The sequence below is a fragment of the Staurois parvus genome, unplaced genomic scaffold, assembly GCF_062004578.1.
Source record: "Staurois parvus isolate SC_StPar_1 unplaced genomic scaffold, SC_StPar_1.0 ptg000454l, whole genome shotgun sequence".
Lineage (NCBI taxonomy): Eukaryota > Metazoa > Chordata > Amphibia > Anura > Ranidae > Staurois > Staurois parvus.
In genome coordinates, this window is record NW_028318250.1 from 3,893,086 (window position 1) to 3,918,595 (window position 25,510).

The following is a 25,510-nucleotide window of genomic DNA, read 5'->3' on the forward strand; positions in this document are numbered from 1 at the left end:
CCAAATCAGCCAATGTGATTGTCTGGATTTTTTTTCTCATTTTGTCTCTCATAGTTGAGGTCTACCTATGATGCCAATTACAGGCCTCTCTCATCTTTTTAAGTGGGAGAACTTGCACAATTGGTGGCTGACTAAATACTTTTTTGCCCTACTGTACAAATGCGCGCTCCCAGCTCACATGTACGGTACTCACCGAAAGGTCCCGGTCTCCTCTTGCGATTGGGACCTTTCCCGATCATGTGACCTCCGTGATGTGATTTCACGGCGGTCACATGACACTAAGCCCCGCCGCACCCACCTCCCAGTGCAGAAACTTCTCTTCACACCGGGACGATCCAGCGTGAAGGGGTTAATGTAATATAGCAGGCTGGATTCACTATTATGAATGGACTAATATGGATGAACTATTTTAACAGTATTCTTTATTTTATCTCACAATAATAATTCAAAAAAATATGTTTATTTCACAAGCAGAATATCACTTAGCATTAGACATCATTTTTCACACAAAACAGGTATTTGAAAGCAGAAGTGCTTTTTCTGTCTGAGTGTACAATGCGTCGTACACACACACAGCTCAGTGAACAGTCTCTGCATCATTCTGTGCTGGAATGGACTAACTTCCATTCCGGACCAAATGAAAATGGAAGCAGTGTAAGCTAATGTTGGGAATACTTTCACATTATGGCAAAAACCTTCTGGGGTTCAATTTTTTCTAGCATATACTTTCGCTTTAATTCTTGAAACACGCAATATGAACTGAAGACAGCAACGCTTACTCCACACTGCACCAGCATTTTTTTCATAAAATAACGGCCTTGGTGTCCCATGGAATGTTGTTTACCTTATACTGATGAGAATACATGTGATTGGACTAAAAGGTCATTTTAGCCCACCTACCTCACAGCGTCTGACTGGGCATTGGTAAGGGGTAGGTTCCATTCCAGTCCGCAACCTCAGAACTGATTGCCATCACTAAAAGAACAGCCCATATAATAATTGCTTTACGGAAAATATAGGGAGACAAGGAGTGGCCTGAATGACTCCTTTTTTTGCATACTACAGCGAAAAGACTAAAATAGAAGTGTCTGACAAGTAGAATGTAGAAAGCAATTTTATTTACAAGCCCAGATTTCAGCTTTAAGAAACAATAACCTGTGATATTTTGTAGACTGACTTTTATAGTACAAATACAAAATCAAAAATCAGTAAAACAATGTACATGCTGTAAATTCTCCTCTTATCTTTTATTATGTATCACCCTCTCCTGTACAGATGATAGCAACAATATTTTTTGGACACAAAATGAAAAAAAAAGAGTCATGCAAGCCTATAAAGACTTCATTCATTTCTTCAATAGTAAACAGTGGTCTTTCTTGATCTTATCGTTTTCTCTGCTTTTTAAACTTGTATATTGCTGCAGAATTCACAGTTTCCTTCTTCACTTTCACTTTCTGCCTTTTGTCCTAAATAAACAACAAATGCAATTATGAGAGTCTAGATAGTAACCAGTAATAGTAGCCATTACTATACTAAATAAAGCAGAAAAGACAAATAGACCTCAGAGTGGCCCATCCTTCCTCTGCTAAGCAGAGAAAAGCACCATGAAAAGGTATGTAATATTACCTACTGGGCTACCTTTAATACAAAAGCAAGATTAATTTATTGACACACAGACTTAAATTGCGCGATTTGTGTGCATTTTGAGCAAACACGTGATGGGTTAGTATTGCAATATTTACCTTAAAGTGGCTGTAAAGGCTCAAGCTTTTTTACCTCTATGCATTCTATGCATGAGGGGAGGGAGGGGCCAGGAGTGCCTGTGGGAGACCTGAGAAGAACAGGATAGAGACAGCTCTGTGCAAAACCATTGCACAGAGCAGGTAAGCATGACTTGTTTTTTTTTTTTTTTAAGTTACCTTTAATATCACTTTAAACAGCGGTTTCACAATGAATCACTGCAATTTGCACATGCAGGGCTTCAAATCCCCAGAATACTGGAGCAGCTGCAAGGATACCAACAGCTCAGCAGCCCTGAAGGAAAGTACAGCAGAAACTGGGGGAGGGAGGGTGTCCAGTCCCATTTTTTCTGTAAAGGTGAACTAACCCTTTAACGCACCTCAAAGGTTTATATCAAGTTGATCACCTTCAGACATAGGAACACTAGTATCTTTGAAAAGAGACGTCATATGAGGAATATGTTCAAGACCCCTACAGTGACAAGATGTCCAGGACTCATCCACATCCCAACAGGCTGGAATCCACATGAGGATATGGCAAGAGATCAAAAGAAAGGGCTTACCCAACTCTAGAGCAGAAATTCCAAGCCACTAAAACAGGGACAACCCGGTCTTCAGTGCCAGGCATATCAGTCTGTTGAAGGACTGATCCGACAATGACAGTATGTCGAGTTAAAGGTGTCTAGAGTTGAACTGGGCAAACAGGACTGACTTGAAAAAAGGCTACCATCAGTCCCACAACTTTCATGAAGAGGGGAAGAGCTACGTAACTCCTGGGCTGAAAAGTCTGAGCCTGGGAGCAGAGAATTTCTCCAGTGTCTAGGATAAAACCCAGATACTCTAAACGATCAGTTGATTCCACCAGTGACTTCTGAAAGCTGAACTCCAGGGTAAGTAAAAATCTTCTATGCAGTGGGGCTGCCCCCCACACTGCAAGAGTTAAGTGTTTGTTTAGGTCTGGGGCAAAGAGCTGTTTTCCTTATCCTCTTCTCCCAAAGTCTCCCTCCAGACTGCAAGACCAGTCCCCCCACAGCCTCTTCTTCCTTGCTTTGGCAGTCACTGATCCCCTGATGTCAAGTCTAATGCAGAGCCTACAGAGCTTTATTGAATGTGAGGACACCACGGAACAGTCCACTACTAGGGCGTAGGGGACTACAGGAGAGTGCTGGTTGCTGAAGAAGTTGATGATCAAGTAAAGTAAAACTGCTTTTAGCAGCCCCTTAGAGCTAAACAAGCATTTAATCCTTGGGGCAACCCCACTGCAAGCATTTTTCCTCTCCTTGCCTTGGAAATTGGCTTGAAGGTTCAGGACCCAGCCAAATATTCACAAGTTCTGAACTTTGAGTAACAGTCAGCCATAATTTGTGCCAACTGTTCCCTCAATATCTCACAATAGAGATGCCCTGGACGTGAAAGAGGGCGAGTACAGGGTCCAGCATTTTGGTGAACACTTGTGGAGAAGAGCCTTGGCCAAATATTTTGAGAATGACACAAATATTAATTTACCTGCAAGGAAACACGTGCAGTCATCATTGCTTTGCAGAAAAAGGGATTCACAGGAAAGGATATTGCTGCAACTAAGATTGCACCTAAATCAACCATTTATTGGATCAAGAACTTCAAGGAGAGAGGTTTATTGTTGTGAAGAAGGCTTCAGGGCGCCCAAGAAAGTCCAGTAAGCACCAGGACCATCTCTAAAATTGATTCAGCTGCGGGATCGGGGTACCACCAGTGCAGAGCTTGCTCAGGAATGGCAGCAGGCAGGTGTGAGTACATCTGCACGCACAGTGAGCCGAAGACTTCTGGATGATAACCTGGTGTCAAGAAGGGCAGCAAAGAGGTTACTTTTCTCCAGTACTACCATCAGTCCTGTGTTATGCTAACAGTAAAGCATCCTGAAACCATTCATGTGTGGGGTTGCTTCTCAACCAAGGGAGTGGGCTCACTCACAATTTTGCCTAAGAACATAGCCATGAATAAAGAATGGTACAAAAACATCCCCCAAGTGCAACTTCCCACAACCAACCAAGAACAGTTTGGTGATGAACAATAACTTTTTCAGCATGATGGAACACTTTTCCAGGCAAAAGTGATACCTAAGTGGCTTGGTAAACAAAACATTGAAATTTTGGCTCCATGGCCAGGAAACTCTACAGACTTTAATCCCATTGATAACTTATGGTCAATCCTCGAGAGGCGGGTGAACAAAAAACCCCCCCACAAATTCTGACAAATTCCAAGCATTGATTATGCAAGAATGGACTGCATTCAGTCAGGATGTGGCCCAAAAGTTGGTCGACAGCATGCCAGGGCAAATTGCAAACGTCTTGAAACAGAAGGGTCAACACTGGAAATATTGATTCTTTGCATAAACCTAATGTAATCGTCAATGAAAGCCTTTGATACTTATGAAATGCTTGTAATTATACTTCACCATACCATAGTAACATCAGACAAAAAACATCTAAAAACAATGAAGCAGCAGATTGTGAAAATAAATATTTGTGTTATTCTCAAAACATTTGGCCAGGGCTGTAGATCGGAGAAATGGTAGGGCCACGAAGTGAAAGTACTGGAGACCCACAGCAAAGTGAAGGAACCGCTTATTAACTGTAAAAAAGGGACAAGTAGGTACACTTACGTCATGTCCACAGAGAACATGACAGACTTGGCAGATTCCATGTAGAATTTTCTGGGCATGAATGAAGACCTTTAGTGCCTTGAGATCTGCGATAGGGCAGGTGCCCTCTTCTGGTTTGGAAAACTGAACAGGTCGGAGTAGAACCCATATAACATTCCTCCACAGATACTGGAGCAATGACCCTTTGCTCCAAAAAACTTGCAGGGGCTGAATGGAGATCTTCTATGGGTCTGGTAACACAGGCATGTTGGAATACAAAAAATGTGAAGGGGGCAGAAAATGGAAGTCTAGCCAGTAGCCCCCTGTAAACCACCTCCCTCTCCCAAGCATCTGAGATGTTGGCTGATCAAATGTCCACAAAGCCTTACACACGTCCCCCAGTCTGTAAAGCGTCTCTGTCTATCGTGGGCAGTATGGCATTCACTTCCTCCTCCTTGTTTCTCTAGGTAACATCCACTGTGGCTGGGCTCCTGCCTGAGCCTGTATCTCCAGGAATGTAGCAAGAAAGTAACTTAAATAACAAAAAAAAAAAAAGACAAAATACCCCTTTCTTGCATAGTATCACTGTGCTTTTATTAAAAAAGGCTAAAATACCAGTCACATGTATTTGCAAGAGAATAAGCAAAAAATATGTAGTGCCAACAAGGTATTCCCATCAGGGGCTGGCTCCCTTTGGCAGTAACCCCAGACAATGGAAAGATTGTGCTTGTGCTATATCCCAATAAATTTTAAATGGAATATACATCTTCATCAGTGATTATTCTCTTACGTGTGAGTAGTATTTTAATTTTTTTTTTTCAATAAATGCACAGTGATATTATTCAAGGAAGATGTCTTTTGTCTTTTTTTTTCCCATTAGGAGTTCCTTTCTTGCTACATTCCTGCAGAAACAGGCTCAAGCAGGAACCAAGCCACAGCACAGCAGTGGATGTTATCTGGAGAAACAAGAAGGAAGTGCGGCCATACGGTCTATGATGGAAAAATACACATTACAGGCCCATATGCGGACTGATGAAAGGATTTCCCTGTCTCTATTATAGAGAAGTAGTCACATTCCTGGGATTTCTTCCAGACTGAGATATTGCTACATTTATTAGTATTTTTTAAAGATTTATCTGCTATATTTTCTAATTTAGACTACGAGATATGCTACTTGTCACAATCTTCAAACTGATACATGTCCATAGAAAGATCTACCAGGTCTTTTGTTTTAAGTTGTACTATTTTTTCAGCAAAGAGCACTGCTGTGTGTGAGCCATTGCAATGTGTTTCCTTTCAGTGTGCGCTGCAATCAGCTGAAACCTTAACATTGTGTAGAGCATTCACATATTTAACTTATGGATATATGGATGTGTAGATGTATATGTATGGAGATGTGTAGATATTTGTACTATTAAGAGGACGGTTGTTCTTTTATTACATCTTGGAGTTGCATAGTGGAAAAAGCAGTGTGATAATATATCTGCACTCAGTTGTTGTAGTTGATAGAGGGAGAGCACTGCAATCACGAGAATGTTCCAATGAGAAGTAAAGAATAGACTAGGCTGGACTGTGAAGAGCTTTATTGAACTGTTATTACTGGGAAGCGCTGACTTTTCTTTATGTTCTCAGCTCTATCATAAGAACCCAGGTGAATAAGTGTGCATGATATCTTCTCTGGTAATAGAAATATTAGTATGAGGTGGAGTGACCATTAGACTGTAATAGCACACAATATTAACCACCTCAATACCAGCATGCTTCTTCATTTCCCCAAATTTGCAGCGAAAAACAAAAGTCACTACTTCCCCAAAATTGGTCATTTTGGGGGTGTTCTCCTGGCATTTTTATTTTAAACAGAAAGTAAAGGAAACCTTTTTGGTCAAAAGGTTTGTTTTATTTTTCCTATATATAGTAAAAAAAGAAAAACAGTGGTGATCAAGCAACACTAAAAAAAAAAAAAAACTCTATCTCAAAAATATATAAAACTTCATTTGGGTGCAGTTTTGCATGACAAAGTCATTGTCAGTCAGCTATTACAGTATTGAAAACTTAAAAATGGCTTTTTACAAAAATTGTGTTGTTACAATGTATTGGGGGTTTTTTTTTGCTTGTTTTTTTCAGCTTTTAAAATGACGTTTAACTCTATGCATGATTGCATAGTGCCATGCTGTGCTTTGATAAAGTGTATAACTGCATAATTTTAGAACACACACACCAATGCAGCGTACATGTGGCGCATGGTGTCACCACAACACATAGGTGAGAAGCGATCTACAATTCTTTAATGGGGTGCAACATACTGGTATTTAGCTGGTTAAAGTAGACCTTTTTCCCTCAAAATCTAGGTAAAACAAAGCAGCTCAAAAATCCCCTATTGATCTTTACATCTCTCCCTTATGCCAGCAGGAAGATTGAGAGAGCAGGTTACACAAATACTGAAGCACACTTGCAAAATTTTTCTTCACGTGGATAAAAAAAAAAAAATATCCCTTAAGAATTATCTGAAGATAAGACTTCCATGTATAGCCACACAGCTGTAACATAAAAGAGGACTGCTACAGTCCAAAAAAACAAAATACAAAAACCCACAACAGATTTCAGCTTTAAAAGCAGTGTCTTAAAGGTTATAAAAAAAGATTTCATTATATTAGGTATGTTTCATGACTACTGTAACAGGTACGGAACTACAATGTTATTTCCTTACCAGCAGATCTTTCCGGCTTTGTATTTTCTGAGAAACCACAAACATTTTTTTTTCTCGTTTTATTCTTTGGTTAAGAAGGGAGTACTGTTGCTGCCTCTGTTTAGCCAGCTTCTGTTTTTGAAAAGAAAAAACAAGCAATTAATACCCAGATACATAAATCAGTAAAGTCAGACAAAATTTAGATACAGTACTGGAAATCTTGGTCATACAAGTTTTGTATTTGTAAGCATTTTATATAAAAAGGAAACTGCAACTTCTTATTTCACTGCTCTAGGATTCTGCTTCAAGTACTGAAAGCAGCGGAGCGTGCTTTACCACCAAAATCTTACCTCCTGCGCATACCCCAGTTTCTCCTGAGTATTCTTCTCCAAGCTCAAAGCTTATTTTCCCATATTCATTCAAGCAGTGAGAGGGCTCCTATAGTACACAGAGCTTGCTAGCCAGTTTTCACATCAGCAGCATACATTCCTTTACTCCTCTGTCAGCCACAGTATGTGCATTAACCTCTCACTTGGCTAGCTGGCTACAGTGATGGGGTTAAAACTCTATCAAAATGTAAAAGTGTCTTGAAAAAGCCCAGCCTGTAAAGAAAAGGGCTAACTCTTACCGGTCCCGCACCAATTTGTTGCAGAGCTTTAAATGCTGAACATTTTTTAACTAGTCACCCACTGCCCGTGATGGTCCCCTCAGCCAATTCATACGTGTCCTGTAGGGACACAGTGGTCATTGGATGAAACCATGGAACACAGAGGGCAAACAGGCATCATACATTCCAGAAAATGCTGAAGATTATTTAGTAAGCTCAGTACTGCAACAGAATGAAGCTAAGAGGAGTCAGCGACAAGGCAGGCAAGGATTAATCCTTTTCTTAAAAGGTTGAGTGTTTTTCTAATTATTTTTATCCAAAAACAGAGTCACTTTAAGCTATCCATTCTTTGGATATGTTAAGTTATACAAATAAAAAGCCCAGTCTTCAGTGTATTTACATGCCTGCACTATAGGCATCTGGACATATGAATTTTAAACCTGCACTCCATGAAAACTGTACTGAGACAGTTTTCTCAGAAAACTGAGACCGTTTTCTATAGTTGACCTGTCAAAAATTCAAACTGCTTGACTGACATGACTTCAAGTGATTCCAATTCAATAGACTGAACAAAATTGTTCACAATCAGTAGCTAAAAGTACTGAAGCCAAATATCTGGTCAATCAAGATCTGTAAATTTAGTCACTTTTATTGTGTGCGAGCAATTACCACACAATTTTATTACATGCAAGAAAATGAAGCCTCTCCATCAATATATTTAAGTGGCAAACATTCTTACTTTTAACTGTTTGGAGTTTTCAAGTCCCTTCACTGTCTGCTTGCGTAAAGTTTCCAGCGTGGGTCTGTTATAAACTCTTTTCACCAATTCAGGGGCGGTGTTTAGATGATCTGCCAAGTCAAAGTTTCGCACTAAAACACAAACAGAAGTCGGTTACCAATTAGGACAACAGAACTGGTCCTAAAATACAAGACAGTAAGTCAACACATGAAAAAGATGCCTTCTTGCCTTCTTTCTTAGTGTCCAAAAAGAACGTGTGTTTGTTTAAAGGTTTTCCTTGAACATCCAGCAGGTGGAGCTCAGATTTCAGACGCTCAATTTTCTGCACACACAAAAATCAGCCTTGTGATTAGCTTGCATTATACATCATACAATTGCTATGCTTTTTTTTCTTTTTTTTATTCTTTTCAAAAAAATACTATGGATCACGTCTAGGCAATATATGCTGTCACAAGTAGTCTCCAATAGAAGGGAAAAAGACAGGGTGGCAATGCACAAGCATAGTTATCACCCCAAAGAAACAAAAATGCTCCAGAGACAAGGTTGTCTCAACACACACACACACTTCTACTTTTATTTTACAGTTGTCGCCCCATAACAGGACGTGCCTGAACAAGACCCTTTCATGGCAGGCATCAAGAATTTTAATGAATATTGCACATTTAGAAAATATTGTACATTTTTAAAATTGCATTACGTGTTAATGCTTGGTCTGTTTTGACCCCTAATATTTCCCAAAAAAACCCTTCGCAAACTGTCTGAATTCAGGGCCTTTCATCCATCTCTATACACATGAAATCTCTAAGATGTGCAGTTACAGCCAATTTGTACTGACTGCTCGCAAACACCTGCGACTCATAAATATGCTCCTTCTTGAAACTCTACAGCCATTTGTGACCATGTTAAGGTCTTAAAAAAAAACTCACAAATGGCGCATTGCTGTAATGCAAGGGCCCATTTACACCAGCAGGCATGTATTATGGTGTGCAAAATGAGCGGCACTGTTGTGCATTGTAAATTGTAACTTTTTTTTTTTTTTTTTTAATTACCTTCTATGCATGACAGCATGTTGCCACGATGTGTAATGCACTGTGTTTTTGATAAAGTGTATGCCTGCATAATATTAGAACACACACTAATGCAGAAATTGGCGTGAAGCCAAACTCAGATTTGTAGTGTAAGTTGCTTATTTACAGTTCTGTGCATCTATACAGTTTTATCTTTTAAATGTTGTGTTTGTGTGAAAATACTATTTTTTTTCCATTATATCTTTTATTAAATTTTCTTTTTTTTTCTTAAATGAAAATACTGTTTTGATAATAAAAATTTGCACAACTATTATGGAATCTACAAAATCAGTAGCACTGTGTTTTTATTCTATCAGCCCTGTGCTTTCAGAAAATGTATGGTTCAGGGGGGAATCGTTTACAAACTCTGAAAATTATAAGTGAGAAATAAAAGAAAAATTTGCAAAAAACTGGTCTTGCCACCTGTGGTGCGAAGTGGAGCAAACAGCCTGGCAGCAAAACATTTAAAACAGTATTAAAAACAGTATTAAACCCAAATCCAAAGAGGTGGTGGCTGCATTAAAGGTTTTTTTTAGGCTTTTTTTCTCCTTTATTTCACCTGTTAATCATGCCAGCAACTCACTTCCTGTCTTATGGTGCCTCCAGTCTGAACAGAGGAGCAATGGAGGCACCTTTAGACAGCAGCACTGACAAACTGGAATTAACTTTACATAAGTGACTAAAAAAATGAAAGCAGAACCCAGCTAACACTTTTTAAGCAGTTACAGCAACTGTTTTTTCATCCTTTTGGGATAAAGGTTTTTAATAAATAAAAGCAGACCATCACACCAGTCAGTGTAAAAGCAGGTTTAAAGCTTAGGAAACTCACCTTGGCTTCTGCTACTCTCTTCATCTCAACATACTTAATGTCCTGTGTCCTCATGATTTTAAGCTGTTCGTCAGTGACTTCTTCTGACTTTTGTTTTATCACATGGGCCCCATCCTTAGAAAAGAACAGTGAGATTTCAAAATCTGTGAGGACATATTTTTGAACAATGAATCCTTTCCCCACATCCATATGTGAGGGCATGTCAGAAAAAGCCTTCAATAAAAAATGAAAAATTACAAAGCTGAATTACATATGTTAAAATGAAATTTGTAAAGGATCAGAAACTGCCAGAAACGTTTTAGCCTAGCAATATTTGTGAACTTCAGAAAACATGTTATATTTGAAAAGGCTAAATAGTTTGAAAGATGATACAATTTAGTTATTATATGTTAAATAATTATCCAATTACATTTCAGTGTACCTTGTATGTAATTTTTACAACATGCTTTAATATGTTTAGCAGTGCGGAAAATGCTGCGCCTGAATGACATGCAGCTCCTTATAGAGTTAGGTGAGTTATACACATTAGGATCTCTGCTGTTCAGTCCTGCAGAGTTACATTTGGACAATTCAGTAGGAAGTGGCTAAAATCCAAGCCATGTATAGCCAGCAAAAGCCTAAGTAGTGCAGTCCTCTTTTCCACTTGAATTTAACATAGCTAGTTTAGAAGAACACAACCCAGTTCTCTCTTAAACTAGAGATAGAGTGCATAGCTGCTTTACCGAAAAGAAACCTAGGTCATAGTATGTAGTCAGTTCAGCTGCTGCACTTAATTCTTCTGTACATTGGTGTTATGTTAAACAATTAGACTTACCTTCAATTGTGTAGATGTCATTTTAAAGTAGAATTCATCTGGATTCTTTTCGAGGGTTTTCTTGCGCAAGGCATTGAGTGTGTTTCTTTTCTTCTTAAAATCCCTGAAAACAGTAACAAAATGTATACAAACAAGATAGGAAAACTCATACAAATGAGCGCAGAGAGGCCACTCCAGGTGGAAACATGTGAACAGTTAATCATGAGCTCACCACTGCTGCCTTGTTAATCATATGCATGATGAAGAGAACTGGAAAAAAAGGCGCTGTGGAAAATGCTCTCAGACAAGCACCTTAGTGGAGGTGCATCTTTATTGGGTGAGATAAAGTAGCAAGTATAATAAAATTAACCAGCCTGAAGTGGACAGTGTGATTCCAATGGACGGCCCGTCCGCTCTGAGGGGAGCTGAGATCAAAGAATGCTCCTGTCGGCTTCAAATCACGTGGTGTCAGCGTACCAGCGTCCTGGGTGGTGTCACCATGGCAAACGAAGGCAGTGTCCGGCGTTGGCTTCAGCTGGGAGCATATGTGGGGTTACCAAGACGACATGTTTCGCGCAGTTGCGCTTTGTCAAGTCTCTTGACAGGAGCATTCTTTGATCTCAGCTCCCCTCAGAGCGGACGGGCCGTCCATTGGAATCACACTGTCCACTTCAGGCTGGTTAATTTTATTATACTTGCTACTTTATCTCACCCAATAAAGATGCACCTCCACTAAGGTGCTTGTCTGAGAGCATTTTCCACAGCGCCTTTTTTTCCAGTTCCATACAAACAAGATAGCATACCCACAATGGCTAGATGCTGAGCAGTGCCATCCACAGTCCAGTAAAAAAAAAAAAAAAAAAAACACAACTGCACCCTACAGCATCTTGCAACTTAACAATAACAGACTTCTTTGCTGTAGACATGAAAAAAAAAAAACAACATGTGTGGTCATTATCACAACACTACTGCATAACAAGGAATCCTATTTTAACATATTATAAGGGTGACCGAGTTTCACTATCCATGCAGCCCAGTGCTATGGTCCTGGGGTTTGAAAATTATGCTGCACTTCCTCTTCTTTCCCTGGGAATGCAGGAAAGGATCAGAGAGGTTCTGATTGGTCAGCACCAGCACATAACCAATCTGAACTGCAGTGATCTATACTGGCATCCCTACTGATCTAAGAGTAAGAACACAGCGTTTTTCAAACCCCATCACAGTTGCATGGAGTGTAAAACTGTATCACCCACTAAGGTAAGTGCAGCAGGGACCAGTTGGGGAGTGTTTCTGAAAGGTGAACTATCCCTTTAAAAGTACAATAAAGAGAAACGTGCTGTGTATAGAGCCCCCTAACGCTAGACAAAGCATGACAGTATTATCGCTAAAAAAAAGCCTTTAAGATAAGTCCAAAAAAAATATTGCAGGTATGAGGTGTCTGTACATACATGCAGTAGCTTTCTAAAACCGAATGACAGGCAGCACTCCAACACAAATAAATAGCTTTAGAGCCACTGTGTAACTCATGCCTGCCCCCACCACAGACTCTTCTGCTATAATAGACAGCCAAAACTGATATGCACAAGAAAAGCAAGAGCTGGGGAGCTTCAGTGCCACCCGAAAGTGCCAAAACTTTGCCTTAGGGCCAGTTCACACTACATGCATTTCAGATGATTTTTTTTCTGCATCCAAAAACGCACAGAAAGTAGCTTATATGGTTGTCAATGTCATAGTTCACATCAGTGCATTCCAGTTGTAGGGAAGAAAAAAAAAAAAAAAGTAGAACATGATGCATTTTGTGCACAGAACTGTACTGGAACATGGTAAAACGCATAAAAAAACTCACCGCAACACACCAAAATGCACTGGAATGCACATGTCCATATTTAAATTGAAGAAAAAAAGGAGGGGAAAAAAACATGAACTGGAATGAATAAAAAATGCATAAAAAATGCACCAGAACGCGCCAAAAACACGCATGCAAAAAACGCATCCGGATCGCATCTGGACTGTGTTTCTATAGTGTGAACCGGCCCTTGGAGAACAACCTGGAATTCATTTATGACAGGAAGGTTTGTAAGGCCATGGCAGGTACCTATAGGTGCCTGTACTGTATACCTGCATCATTTATTTCCTTTTATTCGGATTAGATTTAAATAAAACAGACTGTCCTCTAAAGAACTATATTTTGTACACTGCATTAGCTTGAGAAATGCCTTTACTGGCATAAGACGTGAATTAAAAACAGTTGATGCAAATTATATAATTTCATGTCAGAAGGTCCTGGCCAAGAAGCTGAATGGACAGCTGACAGGTACTCATAGATAACTTAAAGCTGTTTTAACAAATAGTAAGTTTGGATTTGGGGTGATACCAGTTATTGGGCTACTAGAAAGATTGCAGTACAAGCTTTCGGGGCACTATGGCCTCCTCTTCAACCAATAAGCTTTGGTTTTGCCTGAAGGAAAGTTTCGCATCCCTCGAAATCTGTGCACTACAATTTTTTTTGGTCTCTAATAAATGGTATCACCCTAAATTCAAACTTCTACTTTTGTCAATGGATAATATGGTAAAACGCTCCGTTGCTGCTATGGTAGCAAATAACTATAGCAAATAGTTGCGGGTTGGAGAAACCCATGAATTGGATTAGTCATTTATGCAGGGATGTCAGCAACTGGAAAAACAAAAAAAAAGTTGAGAAAATACGGGGAAATACCACTAACATTATTGGATACTAGGTATGAGAAATTTAATAAGATTTCAAAATGAAAAGGTTGTAGTGAAACCTATAATTTACTTTGTAGCACCAGTAATTTTGGTAGCAAAATTCAACAGCACATACAAGCCTTCAGGATTATTGTCATCAACTGTTTGAGGCTGTTTACAGAATTTCTGCTATTACTGGCTACAATACCAGGCAGCAACAAAACACTGGTGTATGCTGGTCACTAGGCACTGTACTGGAAACCAGGATAAGTTAATGAAGTTGGCAATTCTGTAGCTAGGTTTGTGAAGTCAATCATTTGCGACTGAACTACAAATTGTCAGAATCACTCCAACACAGACTGTTCATTGAACGCAGTTTAATTTGCGAGTAATACTGTAGTGCTTTTAAACCACTTTGTGTGACAGTTCGCTTTTTGTTCCCTACCTGAGAAATCCCAGGATAAAGCAAATTACTAACATTTTCTGAAACTAAATTTTCATACTGCATAATTACTATTAGTGAAAACATTGTACTTACTCAGCACGGAGCTTGTAATCTTTCTTCTTCTCCAAAAGCCCCAAATTTTTGCGGAAGCCAGGCTAAAATAATTAGAAACAAAATAATTAAAGAGGACACTATTTAAAAGTGAATAACAATGGAACACAGAAGTGCTTATTTCACTATTCATTCATAAAATGCAGGCCATAGTGTGCCACGAGATGTTCTCTACATAGTACTGCAGAACATTTCATGATAGAAGAGGCAAGTCACATAACCGGGTTTCTCCTCCTGGCACTTTTATTTATTTCCCTGTTCATTAAAATGAATGAGGATTTTCTTGCTTCAGAGTCCCAAACCAAGTGAAGTATAAAGCACATGTAGAAAGAACAGCGCTGTGTTTTCTAAGGCTAGGTTCACACTAATGCGGTGCAGTACATCGCATGTGATTTGCAAAAGAACCACACCGCATTCCTGTGCAAATCACATGCAATTTGTGTGCGTTGCGATTGGAGCCATACATTATGTATGGCACAAATCGCACCGCACCAGCACCAAAAAGGTGCAGGACCCTTTTTTGGGTCTGCACTAGAATCGGATCACATGGGTATTCACACCTATGTGATCCGATTCTGCACATCGCACCGCGTTTTGCGGACCAATTTCGGGGTGTTGTTGACTTAACATACACACCCGCATCGGTTCGCATGAACAGGGTGCGATTCTGATGTGGCGCGGAATTCACACAGAAAATGCTGAGAATCTGCACAGCATCAGTGTGAACCCAGCCTAAATGTGATGTCAGTATGTTTTTTAGGGTTTGCTCACACTATGTGCGATGAATTGCAGTATTCTGCACTGGATTAACGTCAGTCATTGCAAGGACACGCAGAAATTTTTCTATGTATCATCTTCACACTACAGTGCTGGTGTGATGTGCTTTGTGGTGCAGCACGTAAAGATGCAGATACTGGATGACACCACATCACTGCAATGCTGTGTGGAGAAATTAACTGTCACTTCCCGAACGCTGTCATGGGAAAAAGTGCATAGTGTGGTACACTTGCCTTAAAAATTAGCGCTTCTCCAACACTGTGTGTGTTGCATTTCCTGTCCTCTGCCCTGCTACTCCCAGGATCCCAGGCATCTTCTCCAGCCAATGCGTGACCACTGATGATGCATAGGTTATGCATTCACACAGCAGTTAAAACATCCCTAGCACCAATGATGGCATACGGATACCAAAGATGAGCTGAGAGGGTATACTGCAGGGCGCATCACTGTACAGTGTACAGTAAAACTGATAGGTGAAAGGGGAAAAACTTTTTTGGTAGAAGAAAACTGCATGTCTCTTTTGCCAAAAAAACCCCAACCTCCTAGTATTTTTTTTTTATTACTCAATTCCACTTTAAGTACTATAGAGTACTGGAAGAGAACAAGTGCAAAGGTGAAAAGTTCAAATTCACTTGCTGCATGCTTGATATGGACTTGTATCTTCTGAAGCAAGAAAAAGCCAGGCAACAAGCAGAAAGAAGTCAGCAAATGAAGCCTACATGTTGCTTTTAGTCTCTGTAAACATATAAGTTGCTACAATGTTATTACATTTATAACCCAATTCCAGCTTATGTAACTGTTCTGCCTTCCGCAGGGAAATTCATTATGCAATATTAGATTAGGCCACTAGATGGAGCAATAAATGAACTGTTTTACAGAAACTAGAGCATATTTAGCTATGAGCTAAGAGTTAGGGCTCATGTACAGGACACGGGGCGTGAGGGCTCATGTACACGGGGCGCGGGGGCTCATGTACACGGGGCGCGGGGGCTCATGTACACGGGGCGCGGGGGCTCATGTACACGGGGCGCGGGGGCTCATGTACACGGGGCGCGGGGGCTCATGTACACGGGGCGCGGGGGCTCATGTACACGGGGCGCGGGGGCTCATGTACGGGGCGTGGGGGCGCGAGGGCTCATGTACGGGGCGCGGGGGCTCATGTGCGGGGCCTCATGTGCGGGGCGCGGGGGCTCATGTGCGGGGGCTCATGTGCGGGGCGCGGGGGCTCATGTGCGGGGGCTCATGTGCGGGACACGGGGGCGCGAGGGCTCATGTGCGGGGCGCGGGGGCTCATGTGCGGGGCGCGAGGGCTCATGTACGGGACACGGGGGCGCGAGGGCTCATGTACGGGACACGGGGGCCCGAGGGCTCATGTACGGGACACGGGGGCCCGAGGGCTCATGTACGGGACACGGGGGCCCGAGGGCTCATGTACGGAACACGGGGGCCCGAGGGCTCATGTACGGGACACGGGGGCCCGAGGGCTCATGTACGGGACACGGGGGCCCGAGGGCTCATGTACGGGACACGGGGGCCCGAGGGCTCATGTACGGGACACGGGGGCCCGAGGGCTCATGTACGGGACACGGGGGCCCGAGGGCTCATGTACGGGACACGGGGGCCCGAGGGCTCATGTCCACGGGGCGTTTGGAAAACTCTTCTGAACAATGGAAACTGACTGCTGGAAAACGCAAGTTAAAAAAATGTCAGTTTAGCCGCGTTTGCATACCGCGTTTAGCTGCGTTTGCGTTTAGAAGCGTTTTTAAAAGATAACCTCAGGAGACCTTCCAAATGCCCAGAATGCACTGAAAAATAGTACATAATTAATGATTTCAGACATTTTGAGAGAAATAGAGAGAGCAAAAGCAGAGAGATCAGTATGTGTTGAGATGACCTGTCTTTTCTGGTTGTATTCACTATGGATCCCATCATGAGCATAATGCATCACTAACTGATTCACATCTTTTATTTGTTTGGGTTACTTATTGCACCACAACAGCCCGCTAACTGGACCCATGTTTTTTACTAGTACACCACAAGTCATGATGGTGCAATAGAGCACACTTCAGTGCAGATGCGTTGTGAAGGTGTGTTGAGGTGTCAATGGCATCATAGCAATCGGACATATGTAAAGTGTGTTACTGTATTGTGTTGGTGAGAACAGGTCCTTCACTATGTCAGTGCTGTGTTTTGAGCATTATAATGTGACAGCCTGGGCTCACAGGAATTAAGTTATATGATGCTCGTTGTCATTCTACCTGGAAGAAGGCCTGGGCTAAAACACGGAGCAGCGAGTATGCAGGGGACAGTGCTGTAGAGTGAGAAGGTGAGTATAGCAGCAGAAGTTGCTTTTTTTCCTTTTTAAATGTGCATGGCTGTACCCATTTTGTCCTTGTTCTGTCTTCCTACACATTTCTCTGTGTGTGTAGCTAAACATTTATTATGAACTTTTCCTTTAATACATATTCCCATCATTCTTTGAAAAAGAGAGATGCATCTTGGGAACTCAAACTCCAGTTTAAAGGAGAAGTTCACCTTTGGAACATGTCACATGTTCCACCTGTTTTTAGTAACATGTTCCCATAGCCGCAGCAGAGTCCGCCGCCCCCCTCCCTCTGACAAATAGTATGCGGGAACGTCTCTACACGGCAGTGTCACTCATTCACAGTGTTCTGTGAATGAGTGCCTACAAGTCCCCACAGCTTTAGGGGCTGTGGGCTTGTAGTTTTCAGTGAACTACCATGGCGCTATGAAGCGCTGTGGTAGTTCATTGAAGCTTCCTTTCATATCTGCTTAACCATACATCCAGTACAGCAACAATATATTCTGACAGGTCTGCAGGAAACCTGCATGGCATCATCAGCGATCTACTCATAGCTGGTGCGATGCTCTAAGGCTCCTTTGGACAAAAATAATAAATGCACATTTTTTTTACCTGCAAAAAAATGTGCATTTATTATTTTTGTTCAAAAGGTGAGCTTACCCTTTAAGCACTGTGGGAAAGGAACTAGCCATAATTCTCCGCAGCATGTCATGGACTGAACTTACATTTCTTACAGGCAGCATCGCTGGTGAGCATGGAATTGTCATCTGCGGCTTAATAGTTTCATTGTGTTTGTATATTTCATTTATTTATTATATGTAATCATCTTTTTTTGTTTATCTGTTTTTTCTAATAGTTTCGCCGTACCGTTTTGTTAATAAAAGTTTCAAGATTACATTCAGTCTGGCTTATTGCAGATTAAGAGGGTTTAGCTGCATGTTGAGCTACACACACAGAGAAACGTGTAGGGAAGACAGAACAAGGACAAAATGGGTACAGCCATGCACATTTAAAAAAGAAAAAAGCAACTTCCACTGCTATACGCACCTTCTCACTCTACAGCACTGTCCCCTGCATACTCAATGCTTCGTGCTTTAGCCCAAGCCTTCTTCCAGGTAGAATGACAACGAGCATCATACAACCTACTGCCTGTGAGCCCAGGCCGTCACACTATAATGCTCAAAACACAGCACTGACATAAAAAAAGGACCTGTTCTCACCAGCACAATATAGTAACACACATTACATATGTTCAATTGCTATAATACCATTGACACCTCAACACACCTTCACAACGCATCTGCACTGAAGTGTGCTGTATTACACCATCATGACTTGTAGTGTACTAGTAAAAAACATGGGTCCAGTCATTGGATTGTTGTAGTGCAATAAGTAACCCAATCAAATAAAAGATGTGCATCAGTCAGTGATGCATCGATATACTGGACACCGAAAATTATTGGCCGAAAATCGAGTTATCGTTTTTTTAAAAGTGCTGATAGTTGATTTCCATGAAAAACAGCGGCCCGCTCGCTTCCAAGCAAAACCGCGGCCCGCTCGCTTCCAAGCAAAACCGCGGCCCGCTCGCTTCCAATCAAAACCGCGGCCCGCTCGCTTCCAATCAAAACCGCGGCCCGCTCGCTTCCAAGCAAAACCGCGGCCCGCTCGCTTCCAAGCAAAACCGCAACCCGCTCGCTTCCAATCAAAACCGCGGCCCGCTCGCTTCCAATCAAAACCGCGGCCCGCTCGCTTCCAATCAAAACCGCGGCCCGCTCGCTTCCAATCAAAACCGCGGCCCGCTCGCTTCCAATCAAAACCGCGGCCCGCTCGCTTCCAATCAAAACCGCGGCCCGCTCGCTTCCAATCAAAACCGCGGCCCGCTCGCTTCCAATCAAAACCGCGGCCCGCTCGCTTCCAATCAAAACCGCGGCCCGCTCGCTTCCAATCAAAACCGCGGCCCGCTCGCTTCCAATCAAAACCGCGGCCCGCTCGCTTCCAATCAAAACCGCGGCCCGCTCGCTTCCAATCAAAACCGCGGCCCGTTCGCTTCCAATCAAAACCGCGGCCCGTTCGCTTCCAATCAAAACCGCGGCCCGCTCGCTTCCAATCAAAATCGCGGCCCGCTCGCTTCCAATCAAAATCACATCCCATTTTTGTGTTTTGCTTTCACTAAAAGTTAATTTGCATTACTGAATTGTATTTATTAAAATCGTACTCCTTTAAATAAATGATATTAATTATAAAGTTGAATATAATATAATTATCTATATAAAAATTTTTTTTTCTTTCAGCCTGAATTTTCGGTTTCGTTCCAGAATTTTCATTTCGGTGCACCACTAGCATAATAAGATGCATTACATGAAGAACAGTGTGAATGAGCCTTAAAGCGGAGTTCCAGACGTTTTTGTGTTTACTAAAAGTCAGCAGCTATAAAAACTGTAGCTGCTGACTTGTAATAAACACACACCTACCTGTCCCAGGATCTAGTGATGTGCTCACCCACACCATCCCTTCTCTACGGCACTGGCATCTCAACTGTGGGCTGCAAGCTGTGACAGCTTGCGGCTTCAAAGCTGGGTGCCCACTGCGCATGCGCACGTCGCACATCCTAACTGGTCCGGCAGTCTTCTTAGACCTGTGAAGGTTTCCAGAAGACTGCGGGAGGAAGGAGGGGGCTGAACCTCTGGGTCACTTTGCCACGGTGAACTGGGCCGGAAATGGAAGCAGGTACCCGTCAAGTACCAGCCCCCCCCAAATGTGCCAAATATGGCAGTGGAGGGGGAGTCAAACAAGCAGAGCTTCCACTTTTGGGTGGAATTCCACTTTAAGTCTGCCCCACCAATGACTGTCCACTGAAAAAAGAAGGGTCCACAGATTTTATGTTACTGGGCAGAAAATAGATGAGGAAGAGTTTTTTTTTTTTATTATTACAATGAGAGTTGGATGGGGGAATGAAGATGATCTTTCAGGAACTACAAACTTTAAAGAGGGAGTGGATCTCATGGCAATGCTGATCTGCTGGCAGGCGATAGAAATATGACAGCTCCCCTTCTGATCCCATCAGAAGCCCGCCTCACCTGAGATCTCTCTTTATGGTCCTTCTGCCGGGACTTCAACGCTTTCCTGAAAGCCGCAGACATTTTGCTCTGCTGTGTTCTCTATTCACATACAGCTACCAAACAGCATGGATGGAATACAGGCTCACTTCCGTCGCAGCGCCTGACGTCGAAGAGGACGTCACTCACCATGCGCCGCTCATATGCGTTCCACCCAACGGAACCTGTCAGTGCTGCGTGTAGGGCGGCATTTCCGGATATGGACGCTTCTGTGTGTCGATGTCTTGTGTTGGTGAGCTGCGGTCGGCACATGGTAGCTGCTATAGAAAAATGCAGGAAATCTGGCTATAATCGAGCAAGGAAAAATAATAAAGTGAATGTCGAGATAAAACGCTCATCTTTATATTAAAATTTACAAAGCATTTAGGAGGCACCAGGGCTTTACAAATCATTATTTAAGGTACTTAAGTAATATATATATTATACATTCACATCAGACCCTAACCCTCAAGGGGCATGCAATCTAAGGTCCTCAACTCACATTCATATACAAGGGCCAATTTAGACAGGATCCAATTAACCTACCAGCATGTCTTTGGAGTGTGGGAGGAAACCCACACAGGCACAGGGAGAACATGCAAACTCCAGGCAGGAGGTGCCATGGTTGGGATTTGAACCAATGACCCTAGTACTGCCAGGTGGAAGGGCTAACCATTTAGCCACTGTGCTGCCCAACCAATCATGGTAAAGTATGAGGAAAATGGTCTGAAATTACACTGCTGTAGGAAAATCACAGCTTCTGCAAAGCCTGGTCAGAAAAGCAGCATGCTGAGTTGTCTTGTGTATAAACTAGGACAGATGGTGTGTTCAGTGCACCCCCATCATCACAAGAGCCAGTGTAAATCTGCTTTTATTGCTTGTTCTCAAACCCTCACATTCAATTCACAGTAATCCTTCACTTGTCCGCACATCCATAGTAGGACTTCTCTCCACAGATCACATGCCCCCTGAGCTCTTTATCATCCACATATCCATAGTAAGCCTTCTCTCCTACACAGATCACATAGCCCCTGAGCTCTTATTCATCCATAAATCCTTAGTAGTCCTTCTCTCCTCCACAGATCACATGCCCCCTGAGCCCTTATTCATCCACACATCCATAGTAGGCCTTCTCTCGTCCACAGGTCACATGCCCCCTGAGCCCTTATTCATCCACAGATCCACACATCCATAGTAGGCCTTCTCTCGTCCACAGGTCACATGCCCCCTGAGCTCTTATTCATCCATAAATCCTTAGTAGTCCTTCTCCCCTCCACAGATCACATGCCCCCTTAGTCCTTATTCATCCACACATCCATAGTAGGCCTTCTCTCCTCCACAGATCACATGCCCCCTGAGCCCTTATTCATCCATAAATCCTTAGTAGTCCTTCTCTCCTCCACAGATCACATGCCCCCTTAGTCCTTATTCATCCACACATCCATAGTAGGCCTTCTCTCGTCCACAGATCACATGCCCCCTGAGCCCTTATTCATCCACACATCCATAGTAGGCCTTCTCTCGTCCACAGGTCACATGCCCCCTGAGCCCTTATTCATCCATAAATCCTTAGTAGTCCTTCTCTCCTCCACAGATCACATGCCCCCTTAGTCCTTATTCATCCACACATCCATAGTAGGCCTTCTCTCCTCCACAGATCACATGCCCCTTGAGCCCTTAATCATCCACACATCCATAGTAGGCATTCTGTTCTCCACAAATCACATGACCCCTGAGCCCTTACTCATCCAAAAATCCACACATCCACAGTAAGCCTTCTCTCCTCCACAGATCACATGCCCCCTGAGCCCTTATTCATCCGCACATCCATAGTAAGCCTTCTCACGTCCACAGATCAAATGCCCCCTAAACCCTTATTCATCCACACATCCATATTAGGCCTTCTCTCCGCCACAAGTCACATGCCCCCTGAGCCCTTATCTCCACATCCATAGTAGGCTTTCTCTCCACAGATCCCATACCACCTGAGCTCTTATTCATTCACAAATCCACACATCCATAGTAAGCCTTCTCTCCTCCACAGATCCCATACCCCCTGAACCCTTATTCATCCACAAATCCACACATGCTCAATGAGCCCTCCCTCATACACACATCCACATGCAGTGTTGCCAACCATCAGTATTTTTACTGGCAGCCAGTACAAAAACAGGCAATTTTCTCCTGCAAGTAAATGCCAGTGACAGGAAAAGGTTGCCAGGTAAAAATATGGCTGAGACGCTCAATTCCCAGTCTGGAGCCAGTCGAAATCATCCGAGATTCTGCTACAGTGTGTTTTGGCAGCGGTGATGGGTCTGGCAGAGGCATTTCCTGAGCGTATCATGTGATGTCATGGTGGAAAGGAGTCGAACGGAGCATGGTGCAAGGGAGCCATGGTCAGAGCCTTGTGTGCGGCAAGGCAAGCCGGAACCAGGACTGTCTGTGCTGTTTGGACTGAAGGGACCACCTAGCATGGAGAGAGACTGTCACTGTGACTCAGGAGGGGACATGTCATGTCGGTGAGGTGTCATCGTCATCATTTGTGCTGCTGCACACTGCCACCAGTGTCACTGTGAGAGTCAATTTCATGTGTGTGTGCCTGCCCATTCTAATTTTTTGTCCTCCTGAGTCCTTTCCCTGAGCTACTTACTATATTGAAAATAAAATAATTTTTTTTTTTTTGTCTTAATATCTACCTAACATCACATCACTAATTGCATATTGTACTTCAATCAAAAAAGCTCCTAAACAGCCACAAAACACTACTTCCTCCCTAGGAAGTGAATAATCAATTATGTGTACTTTTTGTGATGAACTTCTAAATACACCCAATCTATCTTAAAGATTCAGTAAACCCATATATTCCAAAAGGTGATAATCAACTCTGAACCTAGAATAATAAACCACCCCACCAATATATAATCCGAAATAATCAAATATAACAATCAAAATAATAAAATAACAATAGAATAAAATAAAAATAATAAATAAAATAAGTGTCCAAATCTCCAAAAAATATAATATAATATAAAATAAATGTCCAAAATTCCAAAAAAAGGTTCAAAAAAAGTTCTTTTTGTGTTCAGTGAAGCAAAACGATTCCCAAAAATACCTTGATATCCTCAAATAAAAAGAAAAATATCATAGTGTAATACCCTCAAACATAAATATATATGCTTCACACTGTGCAAACTCAAATCACATCAAAAAATAGTGAAAAATCAATAAATAAAATAAACGTGAGAAATCGTGATCACTCCAATCTCAAGTGAATAGTGATACTAGGTATCAATATCCTTGATACTCCAGCCAAAGTAGATGCTAAATACTATTACCCTCTTATGGTATATTCAGGCATATACTGTTAGACAGGCAAGGTATTTCTCCATCATTCTTATCCCGGGGTATTCCTCATATGGACAAAGAAAGGCTCTATCAGGCAGATTCCATAAAAAGGTATAAATTTTAATCCACACTTATATGTAAAAACACGTTATCCAGCTCTCTGCACTGAACATTTCAATCTCTGGTTGAAAAACGATTGTTTCCAACCGACAAAATGGCCGCGGCGACACTTCCGGTTAGCGTGCGTGCGTGATGACGTCACTCACCTAACGCGTTTCGTCACTTCCGGACTTCATCTGAAGGGATACAGGAAGTGACGAAACGCGTTAGGGGAGTGACGTCATCACGCACGCACGCTAACCGGAAGTGTCGCCGCGGCCATTTTGTCTGTTGGAAACAATCGTTTTTCAACCAGAGATTGAAATGTTCAGTGCAGAGAGCTGGATAACGTGTTTTTACATGTAAGTGTGGATTAAAATTTATACCTTTTTATGGAATCTGCCTGATAGAGCCTTTCTTTGTCCATATGAGGAATACCCCGGGATAAGAATGATGGAGAAATACCTTGCCTGTCTAACAGTATATGCCTGAATATACCATAAGAGGGTAATAGTATTTAGCATCTACTTTGGCTGGAGTATCAAGGATATTGATACCTAGTATCACTATTCACTTGAGATTGGAGTGATCACGATTTCTCACGTTTATTTTATTTATTGATTTTTCACTATTTTTTGATGTGATTTGAGTTTGCACAGTGTGAAGCATATATATTTATGTTTGAGGGTATTACACTATGATATTTTTCTTTTTATTTGAGGATATCAAGGTATTTTTGGGAATCGTTTTGCTTCACTGAACACAAAAAGAACTTTTTTTGAACCTTTTTTTGGAATTTTGGACATTTATTTTATATTATATTATATTTTTTGGAGATTTGGACACTTATTTTATTTATTCTTATTTTTATTTTATTCTATTGTTATTTTATTATTTTGATTGTTATATTTGATTATTTCGGATTATATATTGGTGGGGTGGTTTATTATTCTAGGTTCAGAGTTGATTATCACCTTTTGGAATATATGGGTTTACTGAATCTTTAAGATAGATTGGGTGTATTTAGAAGTTCATCACAAAAAGTACACATAATTGCATATTGTACTTGTTTGTAGCCTAAATACTGAAACTTGCACTTAAAACTGTAATTCTTTAACTTTTGGAAATGCCAGTAAAAACATGGCTGTGCTAGTAAAATTTGGGAGTCATGTCAGTGAATTTCAATCTGCCAGTGAGCCCTCCCTCATCAAAAGTTTCAACATGTACAGTGGACCCTCCCTCATCCACAAATCCAATCATGCACAGTGAGCCATCCCTCCTCCAAAGATCACCACATGCCCAGTAAGCCCTTCCTCATCCACAAATCGGTATCATTACAGTGTGCCCTTCCCCCTCCACAAATCCACACATGCATAGTGCACCCTCCCTTGTCCATAAATCAGCATATGCACAGTGTGCCCTCTTTCACAAATCCACACATGCCCAGTGAGTCCCTCCTCCGCAAGTTCACACTTGTGCAGTGAGCCCAGGACATTGCTAAGTCACCCCCAGCTACCCAGTGAGCCTTC

The 25,510-nt window shown here is 41.9% G+C and overlaps 1 protein-coding gene across 1 annotated transcript; it reads right to left on the reverse strand.

The window, feature by feature from the left end:
- Positions 1 to 1,096: 1,096 nt before the first annotated feature.
- UTP11 (UTP11 small subunit processome component) lies at positions 1,097 to 20,677 on the reverse strand. Its single transcript, XM_089688786.1, has 8 exons — positions 20,520 to 20,677; positions 14,325 to 14,386; positions 11,102 to 11,204; positions 10,288 to 10,401; positions 8,620 to 8,713; positions 8,392 to 8,522; positions 7,067 to 7,177; positions 1,097 to 1,466 (listed from the first exon to the last, which is right to left on the reverse strand). Exons 1-8 carry the CDS (start codon positions 20,580 to 20,582, stop codon positions 1,383 to 1,385), a joined length of 762 nt encoding a protein of 253 aa, XP_089544912.1. The 5' UTR covers positions 20,583 to 20,677; the 3' UTR covers positions 1,097 to 1,382.
- Between the last annotated feature and the right edge of the window lie 4,833 nt (positions 20,678 to 25,510).

Excerpts from the sequence above, each read along its gene's own strand:
- UTP11 (XM_089688786.1), bottom strand. The coding sequence starts at position 20,582 with ATGTCTGCGGCTTTCAGGAAAGCGTTGAAGTCCCGGCAGAAGGACCAT. Across the intron at positions 8,523-8,619 it reads TTTGGACACTAAGAAAGAAG|TGCGAAACTTTGACTTGGCA; the intron begins GCAAGAAGGCAT and ends TTTGTGTTTTAG. Across the intron at positions 7,178-8,391 it reads AAAACTCCAAACAGTTAAAA|AAGCTGGCTAAACAGAGGCA; the intron begins GTAAGAATGTTT and ends TTTCAAAAACAG.